This window comes from Fundulus heteroclitus, chromosome 6 (assembly GCF_011125445.2).
Source record: "Fundulus heteroclitus isolate FHET01 chromosome 6, MU-UCD_Fhet_4.1, whole genome shotgun sequence".
Classification (NCBI taxonomy): Eukaryota; Metazoa; Chordata; class Actinopteri; order Cyprinodontiformes; family Fundulidae; genus Fundulus; species Fundulus heteroclitus.
Window position 1 is genome coordinate 7,488,141 of NC_046366.1, and position 16,132 is coordinate 7,504,272.

At 43.7% G+C, this 16,132-nt stretch overlaps 1 protein-coding gene across 4 annotated transcripts; it reads left to right on the top strand.

Moving 5' to 3' along the window:
* Nucleotides 1-358: 358 nt before the first annotated feature.
* Nucleotides 359-15,654, top strand: pgap6 (post-glycosylphosphatidylinositol attachment to proteins 6). Of its 4 annotated transcripts, none has more exons than XM_012861033.3 (15): nt 359-567; nt 1,210-1,393; nt 1,489-1,690; nt 4,802-4,929; nt 5,018-5,286; nt 6,216-6,559; nt 6,679-6,772; nt 9,140-9,254; nt 9,375-9,517; nt 10,206-10,384; nt 11,357-11,503; nt 11,600-11,716; nt 11,851-12,123; nt 13,660-13,722; nt 13,871-15,654. In XM_012861033.3, the coding sequence occupies exons 1-14, from the start codon at nt 504-506 to the stop codon at nt 13,702-13,704; spliced, it is 2,304 nt and encodes a 767-aa protein (XP_012716487.2). In that variant the 5' UTR covers nt 359-503; the 3' UTR covers nt 13,705-13,722; nt 13,871-15,654. The 4 variants fall into 4 exon arrangements, with proteins under 4 accessions (XP_012716487.2, XP_021171266.2, XP_012716486.2 ...); XM_021315591.2 differs by having other exon boundaries at nt 13,913-15,654; XM_012861032.3 differs by having other exon boundaries at nt 13,660-15,654.
* Nucleotides 15,655-16,132: the final 478 nt, after the last annotated feature.

The following is a 16,132-nucleotide window of genomic DNA, read 5'->3' on the forward strand; positions in this document are numbered from 1 at the left end:
GGACAAACCAGAAGGTGTTTAACCTTCTGGTTTACAATATTTACAAGATTACAATACAAGAGATTACAATATTTCAATTACAACATTAATCGCTGTAACAATTTCCCTGATATTAAGTGATAGGATTTGCATGGCCAACATAAATAAATACGGGGTGACTAGACATTCTCGTCCGAGACCTCTTTTCAAATAAAATCTTTTAGGACAACCTTGTGGCAGTTTTATGGACGCATTACAGCCCTTGGCACCGTATAATGAAGCCTAGTTTTAAAGTGATTGACAACGACAAACAGCAGTTGCGTCACACTGATATTTCCCAAAGTACTCAAGCGCCCTCTACCGGCACGCCGGTGACGCACCACGTATCGCACAGGAACCCGGAAGTGCTAAGCAGGTAAACTGTTTTGTTGTGTTGTTTAGGTTTTTTTTTTTAGTGGAAGGTATGTGTGGCAGCACAGGTGGACTCGGGACGATGTGACGAGTCGGAGTGTGGCAGAGGAAACATGGAGGCCGGCTTTCTGCGCTGGCTGCTTTTCTTCGCCCTGACAGCTTGGACGTCGGGAGACGGTAAGCCTTTTATCAAGACACGAAGAGAGGGACGGATATTAGCATGGGTGCTAGCGATTATAGTTTTTTTTTTTTTTTGGGGGGGCTTTAGTTTACGGCAGCGACAAAGAAGCGTCGTAAAACACGCAGACTGCCAAAACGGTCTCCAAGGTTTGTTTAAGTGAGGCTTTTCTCCCCACAGTGACATGTTCAGGCTGTTTAAAGGTAGCCCTGCATAACCTAAATGAATACAAGTAGTTAGATAACCCACAGGGGAATGTGTTGTTTCTTTCTCTTGTATCTCATTTTCCTTTCTACTGAAGGATTTACATGTTTTCTGTCAGAATATTCACCATAAAGCCCATCTTCAATGAGCTGTAGTTTCAGGTCCAGCAACACACTATCCAGCTTCTTCTTCTTCTTCTTCTTCTTCTTCTTCTTCTTCTTCTTCTTCTTCTTGTTCTTCAGACACAGTGATACAAATCATTTTAAAGAGGTTGGATTGATATTAAGGTTGCATTTCCTGCTCTGAAATAATGTTTTCAGTCTTTTTTTTTTTAATCAAATTAAAGATGTAAGTTAGACTTGTTGACGTTAACCATTTATTGGCAACTCTATGCTATTCAGACACGTCATAAATGTTTCGACCCTTTCTCCCCACAGACGGACAGGTGACCTTTGTCTCCGAGCTGTCGTCCAAACCGGCTCAGAAGTTGTCAAAGTATGGCTGGTACGCCAACGTCAGGCTGCAGAGGTTCCACATACCGGAGGAGACCGCCGTCGCCCGCTGGCTCTTCTCCGTTAAAAAGGGCCACAGCTTCCACTGCGGCCAGCACAACGTCAGCATGTAAGACGTGACACTCGGGTGTGAGACGTTCGCTCCGTCGTTGGCGGGTTGCATTTGAACCGATTTCATCGTTTTTTTCCCCTTTGTGCTCCCAGCCATATCCGATGGGGCGCCCCTCCTGTCATAAACCCAACGGAGACGGTGTTTCCTAATGCAACGCTCTGGTCCCCCTCTTTGTCTCTAAGTCTACCGGTGACCTCCCAGAGCTCCACGACCTTTAACCTCTCTGACCCGGCCCCGGGGGATTGGTTCGTTGCTGCTCATTTACCTGAAGATGACGGGCGCATAGAGCAGAAGGTATGCTCAGGGAGTTTTACTTTAGTTTCTCCCTTTTTATGCTCCTGATATGGTTGTGCTTTCATTCCTATTTGATATGTGCTTAAATTATTTGTTTTTTTTTAGGAAAGTATTTTTGTGTGTGTGTGTAAGAATACATGACAGATGAAGAACTGAATTTGCCAGTGGCAATGTATTCATGCATGGCAAGATTCTGATAAATTTATTAAAATATTTAGTATCAAATTGCCATTTAAGCCACATTTCCTGATGGTACAATTAAACTGATTATTGGGGAAACAAGTTTTTTGTAATTAATACTCTTTCTGTCAGAGAGTTTCCAAACTGCCCTTTCACGGTACAAGGGTTTACCTCACAGCCTTCTCTCTTCATTCATCTGTGGGTTCTCTTCTGGTATTCCAGCTTGCTCCCGCAGTACAAAAACATGACTGTTCTAACTGGTTTCTCTAAGTTTCCTTTGCGTTTGAGGCACAGTGTGGATTGTAGTTTGAGCTGTGTGTCTCTGGCAACGTGTCCAGGGTACAGCCCCCCCCACCCCCCCCCCACCCTTTGGTCCTGCCTTGACCCAGGTAGATCGAGGAGGTATAGACGGGGGATGAATGGATGTTTCGTAATGCACGTCTTTGGCTCCAAAGATTTCCATCGTGTTGAGGCAGCTTGGGCCTCATCTCTTTCAAAACATTATTGCTTGTTTAGGGCTTATAAGAGATTAAACGGTGTATTAAGAAAGAAATTTCAGCTGAATGTCCTTCAGTTGCATTCGGCTTTGTGCCTCACGGTGGTTCAGTTTGTTTCCTTTTCCAAAGCAGAAAAATACGTCAAAAAATCGAGAGCAAGCATTAAGATAACCAAGTACCCAGTGGAAAGTTGGAAAGTTGCCCACAAGCGATGACGTTGGGCTCAAGCATCACTCCCCAACTCAATAGCCTCCCAATATGAAAAAAAAAGCTGAAAACAAAGAACTCATGAGATGAAGATTTTTGTTGCTTTATCCAGAGAGGAGTAGAAAGTCTTGAGAAATGATGCTTGAGACGCAGCGGCTTGCAGAACGAACACGATACCCAGGGAGTTAACAGCTCTCTACGGCGGGTCCGCTCTGCCCTTAAAGCAATGTGGCCCAGTGTAAGGGATATGGGTGTGATGATGCGTCTGATTGGGTGCAAACATCACAATAGCAGAGTAACGTTAGCCTGACCGCTTACTTTAGGGTGTGCTACAGACCAGCACCCAGCCCAGGGATTTAACAGCTCTCCATGGTGTACTCGTGCTATCGGTAAACTAGCATAGTGTGGGACGACCGTTTGTGGCAAAAACTGTTGAAAAAAAAAAATGCAATTTTAGCAGGATTTTGGTAGTTTTTATAATTTCTATTAGAGTTTTTTTTTTTTTTTTACTGCAGAGGGTTAACTGTTCTTTTGGTCATTTAACAATCAGAATCAGATATACTTTAATAATCCCAGAGGGAAATTGCTGTTTCAGTACCATCACAAACATTTTAGGGGGGAGACAGTAGCGTAATAACTAAACGCTATTAGTTCATCTTCAGTTAATTTTCTAACAATATTTGGGGCTAAAAATGTCACTTTAGGCTAATGCTATGCCTGTGTTGGTTGATAGTGAAGTGCAAAAATGCTGATATAGGATCAGACTACAGCTCCAGTCATTCATTTGGCTCAGACACGAAGACAAAGTCACTGCTGCTGTATCTCATGTTGATGTGCAGGTGGCACGTCATACCATAAAATACCATCTTTATTTATAAAGCGCTGAAAAACAGCCAACAGCTGAAACAAAGTGCTATAAATTGCTACAAGCCAAAACACACCCATAAAGAAAAAGATAATGCATGAAAACGCTTAGAAGAAACAATAAAACCAATTCAAAATGAAAACTAAGTCTCACTAGTGGTAAAAACCAAAGAATAATAGTGGGTTTTAAGGTGAGTTTTAAAAGTGGGCAGTGAAGGAGCAGGTTATTCCAACAATAGAAAAAGCCCCGCCCCCAGCAGTTATTAATTTAATTAATTTAGTTGTTATCGTGATTCACAAACTTCAGCAGATGCTTTGTGCTGACGGACCATAATGAAACAAGTAAACAACAAAGCAAAGCAAAACATCCTGTCACTGGTGGACGTCGTGCTTTTACGCAAACGAGCAACCCCTCAGAAGCTGAGCAGCTTTAATTGCCTGCTGCCCGTGGCGTGAACTATGACGAGTTTTTGAGTTCCTGCTCTTCATGCCAAGACTGTGCATTAGAAGTGTTTTGGAATGCTATGGCAAGATCCGATTTATGAATCTCACTGACCTTACTCGTTGGGGAAAGAGCGCTCACTCTATCCTTTTTTGCACTGGCTGTTCCATGTGCTCCTTAATCCATATTATAGCAAAGTGTTGCTATAGTATAGAGTAGCTTGTCTCCAGAGTATGTATGAAAATGACTTGCTTGCTATGAGAAACGATGGAAAGGCTATCTGAGAGTTATTTATCATCATTTTCTTACCCTAAAATCTGATGAAATCTCGCCCTGAAGGTTCTGTTGGTTCATCGCTTTCGCAGGTCTGTGTGAAACAGGGCAGTAGCAGGGGAAAGTAGATGACGCACCGTTTGGAGAAAAGTGGAACCCTACTATTGTCCTCTAGTGTAAGCGATATGGGTGTGATGTGGCGTTTGATTGGATGTAAAAACCCCAGGCGCGGTGTAACGTTAGCCCCGGCTGGTTACTTTAGACTGCGCTGTAATATAGGAGGATATTAACGTAAAGTTCAGGGGGACGCCTGGGAAACGGCACCATTCAAGCCTGCCAGTAATCACAATAAGGTTGCTCATGTTGCCATGGCAGTGACCCTGTAAAATTCCTTGTTACACCCCCACCCTGCTGAACCGGAGCGGTGGGTTGAGGGATCGCTCGAGTTTGTTGCCCAGCTGAACAACATTCTTTTGCTCTAGTCATCAAGCAGGTTTGTGAAGCTTGATCTCGAACCTGCTTTTCAAATTGGACCCCAAATGAGCCTTTTGCATGTGTTCAGTCAGTACTCCATTGACGCTCCTGCTTTTCCTGGACTGTTAGAAGACTGGAGCGACACGATCTGAATTCTGCCTCGTTCCGTTTTAGGGTTTCCCGTCCTGCTCCTATTACTTCCAGCCCCAGCTGTCGGTGCGTAGAGCGGTGGACACGCCGGTCTTACAGCAGGGAACCTTCCTGACACAGACCGCAGCCCCTGACAGACCCGCACGTCTCAAGTAATTTGTCTATTGACTTGTGTTTTACTGCATTCGCTTCCTCCTCCGTTGGCAGTGAGCGTACTAGACTGAGCTGTTTGTGCCTCAGGGTGTTTGTGCCAGAGTTCGCCTCGTCGCTCTCGGTCTCCGTGGCCGAGTGCTCGTCGCAGGGGGAGGCGGAGGAGAGCAAAAGCTGCCCGCTGCTCCTCAGGCTCGGCTCCGTGTCCCTGCGGCACAGCCAGACGACGGTGAACTGCTCGGGGATCAGCTGCTCGGCGTCCCTCTCCCACCCTCCGTGGGACGCCTGGTTACGGGTCGTTGTGGAGAGCAGCCAAGTCAACCGAACGGTAACGTTCAGGATCGCCGCCAACTACACAGGTGAACAAACGGCCTTTACGCGTCACGTTGCGCCTTGCATCCAGACTGACTCTTTGCACACCATGACACGTCACAGCCACTAACTCCAACATATCTTAGTTCAATAAAAAAATTTTCAATTTAATTTTATTTATATAGCGCCAATTCATGAAACATGTCATCTCAAGGCACTTTCCAAAGTCAAATTCAATAAAGTTCTACAGATTGGTCAAAACGTTTCCTCTCTAAGGAAACCCAGTAGGTTACATCAAAGTCCCGACCAGCAGCATTCACTCCTGGAGAAGCGTAGAGCCACAGGGAGAGTCGTCTGCATTGTCCATGGCTTTGCAGCAATCCCTCATACTGAGCAAGCATGAAGCGACAGTGGAAAGAAAAACTCCCCATTAACGGGAAGGAAAACCTCCAGCAGAACCAGGCTCAGTATGAACGGTCATCTGCCTCGACCGACTGGGGGTTAGTCAGAGCTTTTGTGATAGACCAACAGTAAGAAGAGCTTAATATTAAAGAGGAAAGAAAGGGTTTTTCCCCAGGATGACCCTGCATTTAGCTCCATCCATCAACTCTGACCAGCATCCTTGTGTCTGCTGAAGATCAGCATCCTCACAGCTGATGCTGCCTCCCCCATGTCTCGTGTCAGAGTGTGCTGACGTTAGTTTTGTCACTCATAGTTTTGCATGTTGGCCTTAAAGTTCAGTTTTGACCTCCTCAGACCAGAGCTGCTTCTTCCACCGGTTTAGTGTGTCCCACGCTCTTCGAAGACGTTTTTTTTTTTTTTTTTTTTTTTAAACAAAAGAGGGGAAACCATTGCTCATTTTCCTTCTACCTCACAATAAGACTCTATTTTTGTTGGTCTAATGTGAAAAAAAACTGGAGGGTTATGAATAAGTTGGCGTTGTACTGTATCCATTCTTGTTTTTTGTCTCGCTCAGTGGGCTGTAAGCCAAAAAGTGTGGGCCTCAAAGCAGACGACGACTTCACGAAGCTGCTCGGCAAGAGCAGCATCTCCAACGCGACATCAACCGGCAACAACTCAGCTGCTCCCGGATCGGTCCCCTCTAACGGATCCGCGGCGCTTATGCCCCAGCCGTCCGCGTCCGCGTGTGTGCAGAGCATCCCGGTGCTCTACGAGGAGCTGGACGTGCTGTCGCTCCGCTTCACCCCCGCCAACGGGTCCAACATCAGCATCGCCGCCACGCACCCGACGCTGCTCACCTACCCGCTGACAACACAGGCCACCGGGGGCACACTCAACCTGCAGCTCACACTCAATTCTGTGAGTACCGTGTGTGTGTGTGTGTGTGTGTGTGTGTGTGCGTGTGTGTGTGTGTGTGTGTTTGTGTGTAATGTGAAGATGCAGTAGTGAGCTGTGATTTCTCTTTTTTTCTAATATAGACTAATGCAACTTTGGGGAATAACAGCATCGTTGCCTGTTTTTCTCCCTGGGCTCCGGTCCTCAAACTCAACCACTCTGAACCCTGCCACACAGGTACAGTAATAATAACCTGTACAGAGTTATAAAATGTATATGAATTTCATGCTGCTTTGAGTAGATAGTTGAAATTCTGCACTCAGCCTGCAGGGCGTTGTAAACCAATCGGGGCCAAACTGAACCTCAGCACACACCGACCCCTCTGAGTCCTGTATTTGAATTCAGCTATATGTTTTCCTTATTAATTGTGGGATCTAAAGTTCTGTCTCAATTTAAAATCAGTCATTCAGAAGAATATCCAATTTAAGTCTACACAGTCTCTGTGTAGACTTAAAAATAAGTGCCTAAATTAGAAACAGAGATGGGAATTTTTTATTAAAACTCAAAACCAGTCCGTCCCACTGTTTATTTTTAGCTGATGGGTTGTGTGTGACATGGTGTAGTTAAATGTATTCCCACATTTAACTACAGTCAGAAAAGCAAGTGTTTTTTTTTTTTGTTCACAGTAGTAAAGCAGTGGCCATTATAACAACACATAACCAACATCAATAATAGGAAAGCTGCCTTTTAGGACATGAGCTTTTCTGCAGCAGCCTGCTGTCCCTCCCACTGATATGGGTGTTCCTGACCAAATAAGTTACAGGAGCACAGTTTATCAAATTACAGTTGCCCTTCTAATATTAATGTGTGCAGTATTACAGCTGCCAAAGTCCTATTGGGTACAGAATTTGGAAGCTTATTATATTCCAGCTGCCAGACATACTGTTTGCCAACAGTATGTCTGGCCAACAGAATGGACTTTCACCGTCCTTTAAGCCCTCACCTGACCTCCATCTTTAATAATCCAAATCCTAAATTTTAGGGAAAGTAACGGGGAAATCTGGGTGATGGAAGAGGAAGTGGTCAGTAAGGTAAAAGTAGTTCATCATTCCACCCTTCTGATCTATAGCAATAATTTAGCAACGTCGTGTTTTTTCTGATAACTGGCAGCCAAATCATGAAGGCACGCTGGTAATAAACTTATAAGCATTTGGTAACGTACTCTGTTTCTTACCTTGTGTAAACATGAAGCAATAGGCTCATTTTATGCAACATCATGTCCTGCCATGACTTTAAAGCAGATGTTTTCGACATGTCTCTGTTTTGTACAGTTCTAGTCGATATCGGGCCCCTTTTGGTGTGATGCCACCTTCTCGTTTTTGTTCAGATTTCTGGGACAGTCTTGGGATTAAAGTTCAATGTGCGGGTGGTATAGGTCCATTATTAGCTGAATCTATCAGATCTCTCAGCTTCTGCATTATTATAATGGATGTTTATTACTATAATGGGTGTTTTCTGATCCATTCGGTGCATATGTGTGGGATATGTGTCACCTTCAATGAATTTCTGGTCATTTTTAAAAAAAGATCTGCGGTATAATTTAGGATCAGATGTCTAGGAGGCGATGGATGGCAGAGCAGAATTGACTAAAACTTGTGTATCTCCCTGCAACATTGAAATGTATGGCATGTATCTCAACTAATTGGGTAAAGCAGTGGGAAGGTAATCAAGTCATTTGTAAGCTACAACTGAGGTGTTTCAGTGGCAAAACAGCAGACGTCAGCCAGAAGCAAGTTTTTTTAAATTAAACCTTGTTGTTAGGATGGAAATTGTGACTTTTGTTTTTCTTCCTGAGGCTGCATGGATTCCTTATTATCTGAGGGTCTCTGTCAGCTGTGAACCCAAAGCAGAAAGTTAAAACCTTTTATTTATTATTTATCTATCTAAAGTTGTTCAGTTATAACATTTACCAATTATTGCATATGTCATATTTTCCTAATATCGTTCAGTCCTAATATTTTATAAATTATTGTCCATCAGTTGTAAAAAAAAACAAAAAAAAACATTAAGCCCACAAATAAAAATATGGGCCATTTCTGTTGAGTTGTTCCAGCCTTTTCGAAATAGACTGACTAAATCTTTGCGGCGCTCCAACACCCAATAATTTCCAAACGCTGAAATGTCGCCGTCTTGCTCTCTTTCTTCCGCCGTCTTTCTCCTTTATCTTGTGCGCCAGTCTCTGACGGGCACAACAAATATGACTTAAAAGAATATAATGCTTTTGAGTCTGCAATAAAAACAGCTGTTTGGCCCTTACTTTCCTTCCATGAAAGCGAAACTCCCATGAGCGACACATGCCGACCCCACCATTTTAGGAAAAATTATGCTAGGTTTGTGGTCTGCAGGATGCACACAGGGCTGGTAAGTTTGGGCCATTATGATGTTATAGTCATCTCAATGTCTAGTAGTTTGTATTTTTTTTTTTCTGCATCACATAAGCCCTGCATGCAAAATATGTCAAAAATGTCTTTATTACACATGTAGAAATAATGATAATAATAAATAACACAGTAACATGTAATGTTCATGGTTTGTTCTCCGCAGCGTTGTTTGGGGGTTATGGTGCTGGCATCAACGTCAGCGTCCCTAAAGCTCTGCTCCGGCTGCCTTTCCCTCAGGCTGCAACATGGTACCTCACCCTGCAGCTCGTATGCAACAGGTACAACCACCCGCATCCCTCACCGCGTCATACCGGCACCGCATCGTTTCCGTCTGTTTTTAAGTCATATGATCGGAGAACGTAGTCACGCTTCCTCTGGTCCCGTCTCTCTTCCTGCAGCAGTGACTGCGGCAACTCCTCCGCGGTGTCCGTGGTCCCGGAGGTGTCCATCAGTGCCTGTGTGGAGGACTGCGGGCCGTACGGCGAATGCAGGCTGCTGAGATCCTACACCTACCTGTACGCCGCCTGTGGCTGCACCGCAGGTAGCACACACACACCTTTACTGGGGCCGACGTCTCCTTGTGATTGCTTTGGTTAGGGATGAGCTGAGAGAAAGGCAGTAAACGTGGCTTAGGTGGTTTCAGTCGACCACAGTTTGCTTCACCGTCACCATCGGAAACACTTTAACATCAGGCATGTACGTTTGAGACGGTGCCGACTTTGAGTCTCTGACCCGTGTGCGGTTTTGTGCACTGCATTCTGATTTGCTACCGGTGGTCCTGCTCATGGGGGCGCTACCGACCGCTCCGTCGCCTTGCAGCACGAAGGACGCGCTTCTTTTTTTTTTTTTTTCCCAGTGTCCTGTCTAGCACTATGGCAATAGGAATTGATGTCTCAATGCCAGATGGAGCTCGACAGATTTTGCTTTTACAAGTGGAGCAAACAGCTTTCGCCATAGTGCTCCACTTGATTTATGCTTGTAAATAGCTTTATTATGATTCCTGCAAGGAGAATTTCAAATTATATGGACATGACAATGGGAGAGTAAAGGAAGAACAAAAAGTGAAAGAAAAGAAAAAAAAAAGAGTAGAGGTGAAAGAAAGAGGAGATAAAAGGAGGAGAATGATAAAACGTCCTCTGTCTGCTCCATCACCTGGAAAGAGACACAAAAAGAACAGCACAACCAAGGACGCGCTTCTGACGCGTATGATCTTTTTTTCACGTCCGCAGGCTGGAAAGGTTGGGGCTGCACCGACGGCTCCACGGCCCTGTCATACAGCCGGCAGCTGACCGCGACCATGCTGCTCACCCTCAGCAACCTGTTCTTCCTGCCCGCCATCGTGGTGGCCGTCAGACGCTCCTACATCACCGAGGCCTCCGTCTACCTCTTCACCATGTTCTTCTCTACGGTGAGCACCGTTACCAGTCAGATCGGGTTCAAACGAACCTCGCTGTGGAGCTATAATGTGCACGGCTACAAACACACAAACGCATGAACTTGCAGAGGTATTCAGGTATTCAAAATGGGTGGAAGAAGATGCATAGTTTTAACATATTTTTGTGTAAATCAAGATCTAAAAAGTACTGAACCACCTCGGATCGATACTTAAAAGAAGCACATTGTGCTGCAAGTACAGCTCCAGGTCTGTTGGACTCTGACTTTTTTGCTCTTTCTTGCTTTAAAGCTCAAGCTCTAAAAGGATGGAGATTCCAGTTTTTAAGTCTTGTTACTGATTCTCAATTGGATATCGGCCTGGACTTTAACTAGGCCATTCTGAAAACCATTCTGCTCTGGCTGTATGTTTAGGGTCATGATGCTGCCCCTGGCCTGTTTCATTGGTAGGAGGGTGTGTCCAGGTTAATGAGCAATGTCAGTTTTCCACCATGTACACACTGAGCCTGATTCTGCTGGAGGTTTTCCTTCCCGTTAAAGGGGAGTTTTTCTTTCCACTGTCGCTTCATGCTTTCTCAGTATGAGGGATTGCTGCAAAGCCATGGACAATGCACACGACTGTCCACTGTGGCTCTACGCTCTTTCAGGAGGAGTGAATGCTGCTTATCAAGACTTGATGCAATCTGCTGGGTTTCCTTAGAGAGGAAATTTTGTTTGACCAATCTGTATAATCTGATTGAATTTGACTTTAGAAAGTGCCTTGAGATGACGTGTTTCATGAATTGGTGCTGTATAAATAAAATTGAATTGAACGTAGCATTTTGCATGGAGGCAAATTCATTATTTAGGGTTCAGGTAAACGGGGCTGACTAAAAATGCACACAGTTGGGCATCCGGATCGTGAGCCTTTGTCTCTGATTGTGCTGGCTGGATGTGGAGCGTAGGAAGTGTTCAATAAATCCTCATCTTTGACATCATCTTCCTGCAGTTCTACCACGCCTGTGACCAGCCAGCTGCAGCGGTCCTGTGCATCATGGACTATGATGCCCTGCAGTACTGCGACTTCCTCGGGTCAATCTGTTCCATCTGGGTCACCATCCTCTGCATGGCTCGCCTCGGAGACATAGCCAAATACGTACGAGACCGCTGGGCCGCCATAATTAGCCTGCTTTATTGGGTAACGACAGCTTTATTACCCTCACCTGCTCCTTCCTTCCCTCTTCGTGTGTAGACTCTGTTTTTGCTCGGCGCCTTGTTGATAGCCATGTCGATGCAACTGGACCGCAAGGGCCTGTGGAACCTGCTGGGCCCCATCCTTTGCGCCATCCTTCTCATGGTCGCTTCCTGGGTAAGAGACACATCCGCATTCAAACCCGTTTGCAAGTCACGGCTATTACACCATGCAGAAAAGATAAAACTCCCACTTTTTATGCGAAAGCTTCCATGTTTTTTTTGTTTGTTTCTCGTCGCCTGCATGAACAGGTGTACAGGGGGGTCCGGCGCCGGCACTGCTACCCGCCGTCCTGGCGGCGTTGGGCCTTCTACCTGATCCCCGGAGCGCTCTGCGCCCTCGTCGGCGTGTGCCTGTACATCTTCGCAGAGACGGAGGACAACTACTACTACACGCACTCGCTGTGGCACATCCTGGTGGCCAGCTGCGTGGTGTTCCTGCTGCCGCCGAAGGAGAAGGACCGCAAGGCCCTGGGCTGGAGCCAGGGCTTCAACTGGAGCTGGAGGTGGAGCTGGAGACCAAGGGTGTGTGGATACACGCTGTGTGAGAGCAGCAAAGACGAACTCTATACGGTCACATAGCAGAGACGGCGTTACTGGGGGGTAGTTGTTGTAGTTCCTGACAAACCTGAGAAGCAGACGTTCACAAATCTGCTGTGCCTGCTGATGGTGGCAAATATCTATATAAGGCAGAATGAGGCATTTTCCAATGAAAACTGTATAATTGTATTGTTAAAGGTCCCCATATATTTCATATTTACAGCTGCTCCAACTGGGGAAGTGGTCTTAGGTTTAGTTTTTAAAAACACACCTCCTGTGTTTGCTCTTTGTATTATTTTATTCAATGTGCTAAAACTTCTACAGAAGAAATGCAGATTTCTGTGGCTTATTTCTAAACTCCAGTTTTTCGTAAAACACATTAAAACGTTGGTAAAAAGCATCCAGCACCAATTTTAACATCCTGCATTAAAGACTCTCCACTGGGACGACGCATTACGTAGCTAAATCTGCATCACTCTGAGTTATAGAGCTAAGTGTGATTAGAAAATGGATCAGTCAATGGCTTACTTTTGGAGTATAATGATTCATCAGCTGTTGACTTTGAGCATACACTTATAGTGTTTCTCTGTTATTTTGGAACACTGCCTAACCCAATTAAAAAAATTTAGGAGCTTTGGGTTTGTGGATGTCACATCATAATGGTGCACAACAGATCCGAAATGACGGCTGAAATTTCTTTATTTTTCTTTTTTAAGATCTAGTGAGGAAACAAACATTGAAACACTAATTTAGGTTTTGGCTTCAGTCAAGCCAGCTAACACACAGAACATCACCCTTGTTCTATAGATGCACCAATCAGATGTATGTGGCTGATTTTACAATCTCCAGTTTTATAGAAATCTTTAACATGCCAATACCACTTTTATAAAGAAGATACAAGAACAGCATTAAAATATAGTTTCTCGCCCTAATAACCAATTAAAAAAACTTAATCATTAAAAATGTAAAATCTTAAAGCCATTTCTTTAAGTCGGATATTTCCAAAAGGCTGCCAACATTTCCAAATCAGCACGTTATGAAGGTTTTAATGGAGCCCCTATGCTGCACTCCGTTCAGCCTTCCTGTTATCTGCTGAAAGTCTTGCTCTCTCTCGACCTGTTGCGCCACAAGCACACGGCACACGTCTCCACTCGTAGAAAATACAGTTAAAATTTAACATTGCTGATAGTCAAGTCGTAGTGCAGTCACTAATGTAAAAAAAAAAGATCCTGTTTTTGATTTAAGGCTCAGCAGGTTGCCTATCAGGAAATGAAAATCATCCGATTCCAGTTACCAGCCAACTTATTGATGCATCTCTGTTACCTCTCTTTAAGTTAAAGAAGAAAAACTGTCTTTTTTTTTCTCGTAATGCATTTCATTAGCGCAGGACATGATTGTCTAAAATATTTATAAAAGGTATCTCTTTTTTAAGAAAAAAAACAACAACTCCAAATCCTCAGTCTACACAAAGAATATGTTATACTTATAATTGATGTGATGTGTTTTTGTTTTTCTTCATAGGTCTGGGTTATGTTGGAAGAGTTTAGAAGTCCTGATGAAATTTGAATAATTATTTACTGCCAGGTACTGATATTATTTAACTTGTCCTGCATTCTGCTGCATTTGTCGTAAAATGAGCACCAGAACACATCTCACAAGTCCACCTAAAAGCAGGGAGCCACTGGTTGCCCAAAGTCTGCTCATCACAATCACTTATTGTGTCTTCACACAGCGTCACAAGTCTGATAATCACATGTCAGTCTCATGGCTGCAGGTCATAACAACCAGGAGCTTCTAACCTGTCGCATGGAAAACAATGAAGAAAATGCATGAGGAATTCCGATTTACTGAGTCTGTAAAAGTGGGTAAGATGAAGTCTTTTGGAGCCTTGCTAAAAAGGGCAGTTTTGCATTTCCCAAGCTGGTATCATAACACAGAGGGCTCTAAACTGGGATACACGGCATTAGAAAATCTTTTGTTGTTGGCGGATACTAATGGTGAATAATCTGTGGACAATATCTATTTTCTTCTTTCCGTTGTTTCTCATCTGAGCTTCCATCACTCTGGGACCTTTTAACATTTTGGGCCTTGTGATCTGTGTCCGGTGTGAGCATCTGCTGCCGTAAGACTTTGTCAAACTGACTAAAAAAAATTACATTAACATGAAAAACGCAGGTTCACACCACTTGGAATACATTGGCCAATAATTATTGCACTAAAAAAAGTCCTTTCCAGTATGAATACTACACTCCCTGAACCTGGGTATATTCTCATTATATTCTCATTATATTGTGCAGCCTCACTCTGTGTCTTCCATAAAATGATGAAAATGTATTGTTAGTTTGTTGCCTATGAAACAAGTTGACAGTTGTTTGTTGTTTTGGTGGGTTTTTTTTGTTTGTTTTTTAATGGACAAAGAACCGGCCTTCTCAAAGGTCCGTGCCCCTGGTGACATCACATAAGGCATCTGGTCAGAGCTCTGCATTTATATGCTTCTATTGTACTTTATTTTTTTATTAACTCTTTTAATTGTCTAGTTTTAGTCCAGCCGAAGTCAAATTCTGGCTCACACACTTAAGGTAGGGCTCCTTGAAGCTGATTCTAAATCTGTCAAGCATCTTGTCTGTGTTGTTTTTACCGATGCTAGGTGATCAGCTCCGTCATTATGCCTCTTGTGATGTCATCAACCCAGATGCACACAATGCAGAATGAGCTGGGCGTTTTTTATTAGTAGCGTTATTATTTTCTCCTTTTAAAATTCTAAGAATATGTTTTGTGAATTGTCGCAGCGGGAATCCATAATTAATTATCCGTCTGTGTTTTTATTGTCGGTGTGTATGTGTTGGTGAGAGAACTGCCATGACCGGATAGATGGTGGATGTTTATCAACCTGAGACGTCACGTCTGTGGACATATTAAGAAATGCAAATGTGAAGGAAGGCTTGAAGGGAAGCGAGCATTTTCTGTTCATCTGCAGCCTAAAACACTAACTCCTGGTTAACTAGCTGAATGTCTTCCTTTTTTTCATGATTCCACGGTGTAACGTGAATTGTCCATATGTGTTTGAGTCAGGACTCAGTGAATGTATACTAAGATTACTGCCCAGTGCCTCTTCCTTTGTCTTTTTGTTTTTGCACTTTATTGTCTGGGGATTTTCCCCTCTTGTACCAGTAAAGCTACTGAAATCTGTCTATATTTACTCCAAAACTCTATAATCAAGTGTCAGTCTGTAGTTTAACATATTACTTTGGTTTGATTTTCTTTTTAAAGCTCCGACCTCTCTGTTGTGATGTTGCACATATTCCCACTGATTGTCCAGCACTTGCACAGCCTTCGTTTTATTGTTTAGCTTCTTTCTTCGTATTGTGTGAGCTCGTCACACTGAAGTTGGAATATGGGGGGGAATAAATGTCCACTGGGGCTTATTCTGCTTTTCCTCGTCAAAGGATGAAAAATGTCATTTTTGTCAAAAACTAAATCCAGCCTTGGAAAAATAAATCTGCTGTTCAAGAAGAATGGATTTGTTTTGTTTAACTCTGTTTTTTGTAGGTGTAATTTTATTCTGTTCTTTTCTCCGCCACACACACACACACACACACACACACACACACGCATCTACGATGAGAATACTGAGTTTCAGTGTGGAGGGACTGGGGAATAGAGGAAAGCAGATTATGCTAATCCTCAGAAATGTAGAAAGCAGTTCTGTTGAAATGCGCATAACTCTGTGTGTTGTCATGTTCCTATATTTAGCTTACCTCCATTAGGAAATTGATGGCCCCGAAGAGCTTACAGATCACACGTTGCTGGTCTTAACAGCTTTTCTGTCGCCGGCATATGAGAAGGCTAAAGCGTGGGTTAACTAGTTGAAAGCTGGTTTGCATTAAGTGAGTGAATCAGGAGTCTGGGGGAGAGGATTTGTGCTTCTAAAAGTCTGCCTTAAGTTTTTCATTTTCTTTATTTTATTGTCATTCTTTATCATTTTTGAACAGTT

Bases quoted from the DNA above. Each gene is read 5' to 3' on its own strand.
- pgap6 (XM_012861031.3), top strand. From the start codon at position 504: ATGGAGGCCGGCTTTCTGCGCTGGCTGCTTTTCTTCGCCCTGACAGCT. The intron at 568-1,209 runs GTAAGCCTTTTA...TTCTCCCCACAG, and splicing joins AGCTTGGACGTCGGGAGACG to ACGGACAGGTGACCTTTGTC. The intron at 9,518-10,205 runs GTAGCACACACA...TCACGTCCGCAG, and splicing joins CGCCTGTGGCTGCACCGCAG to GCTGGAAAGGTTGGGGCTGC.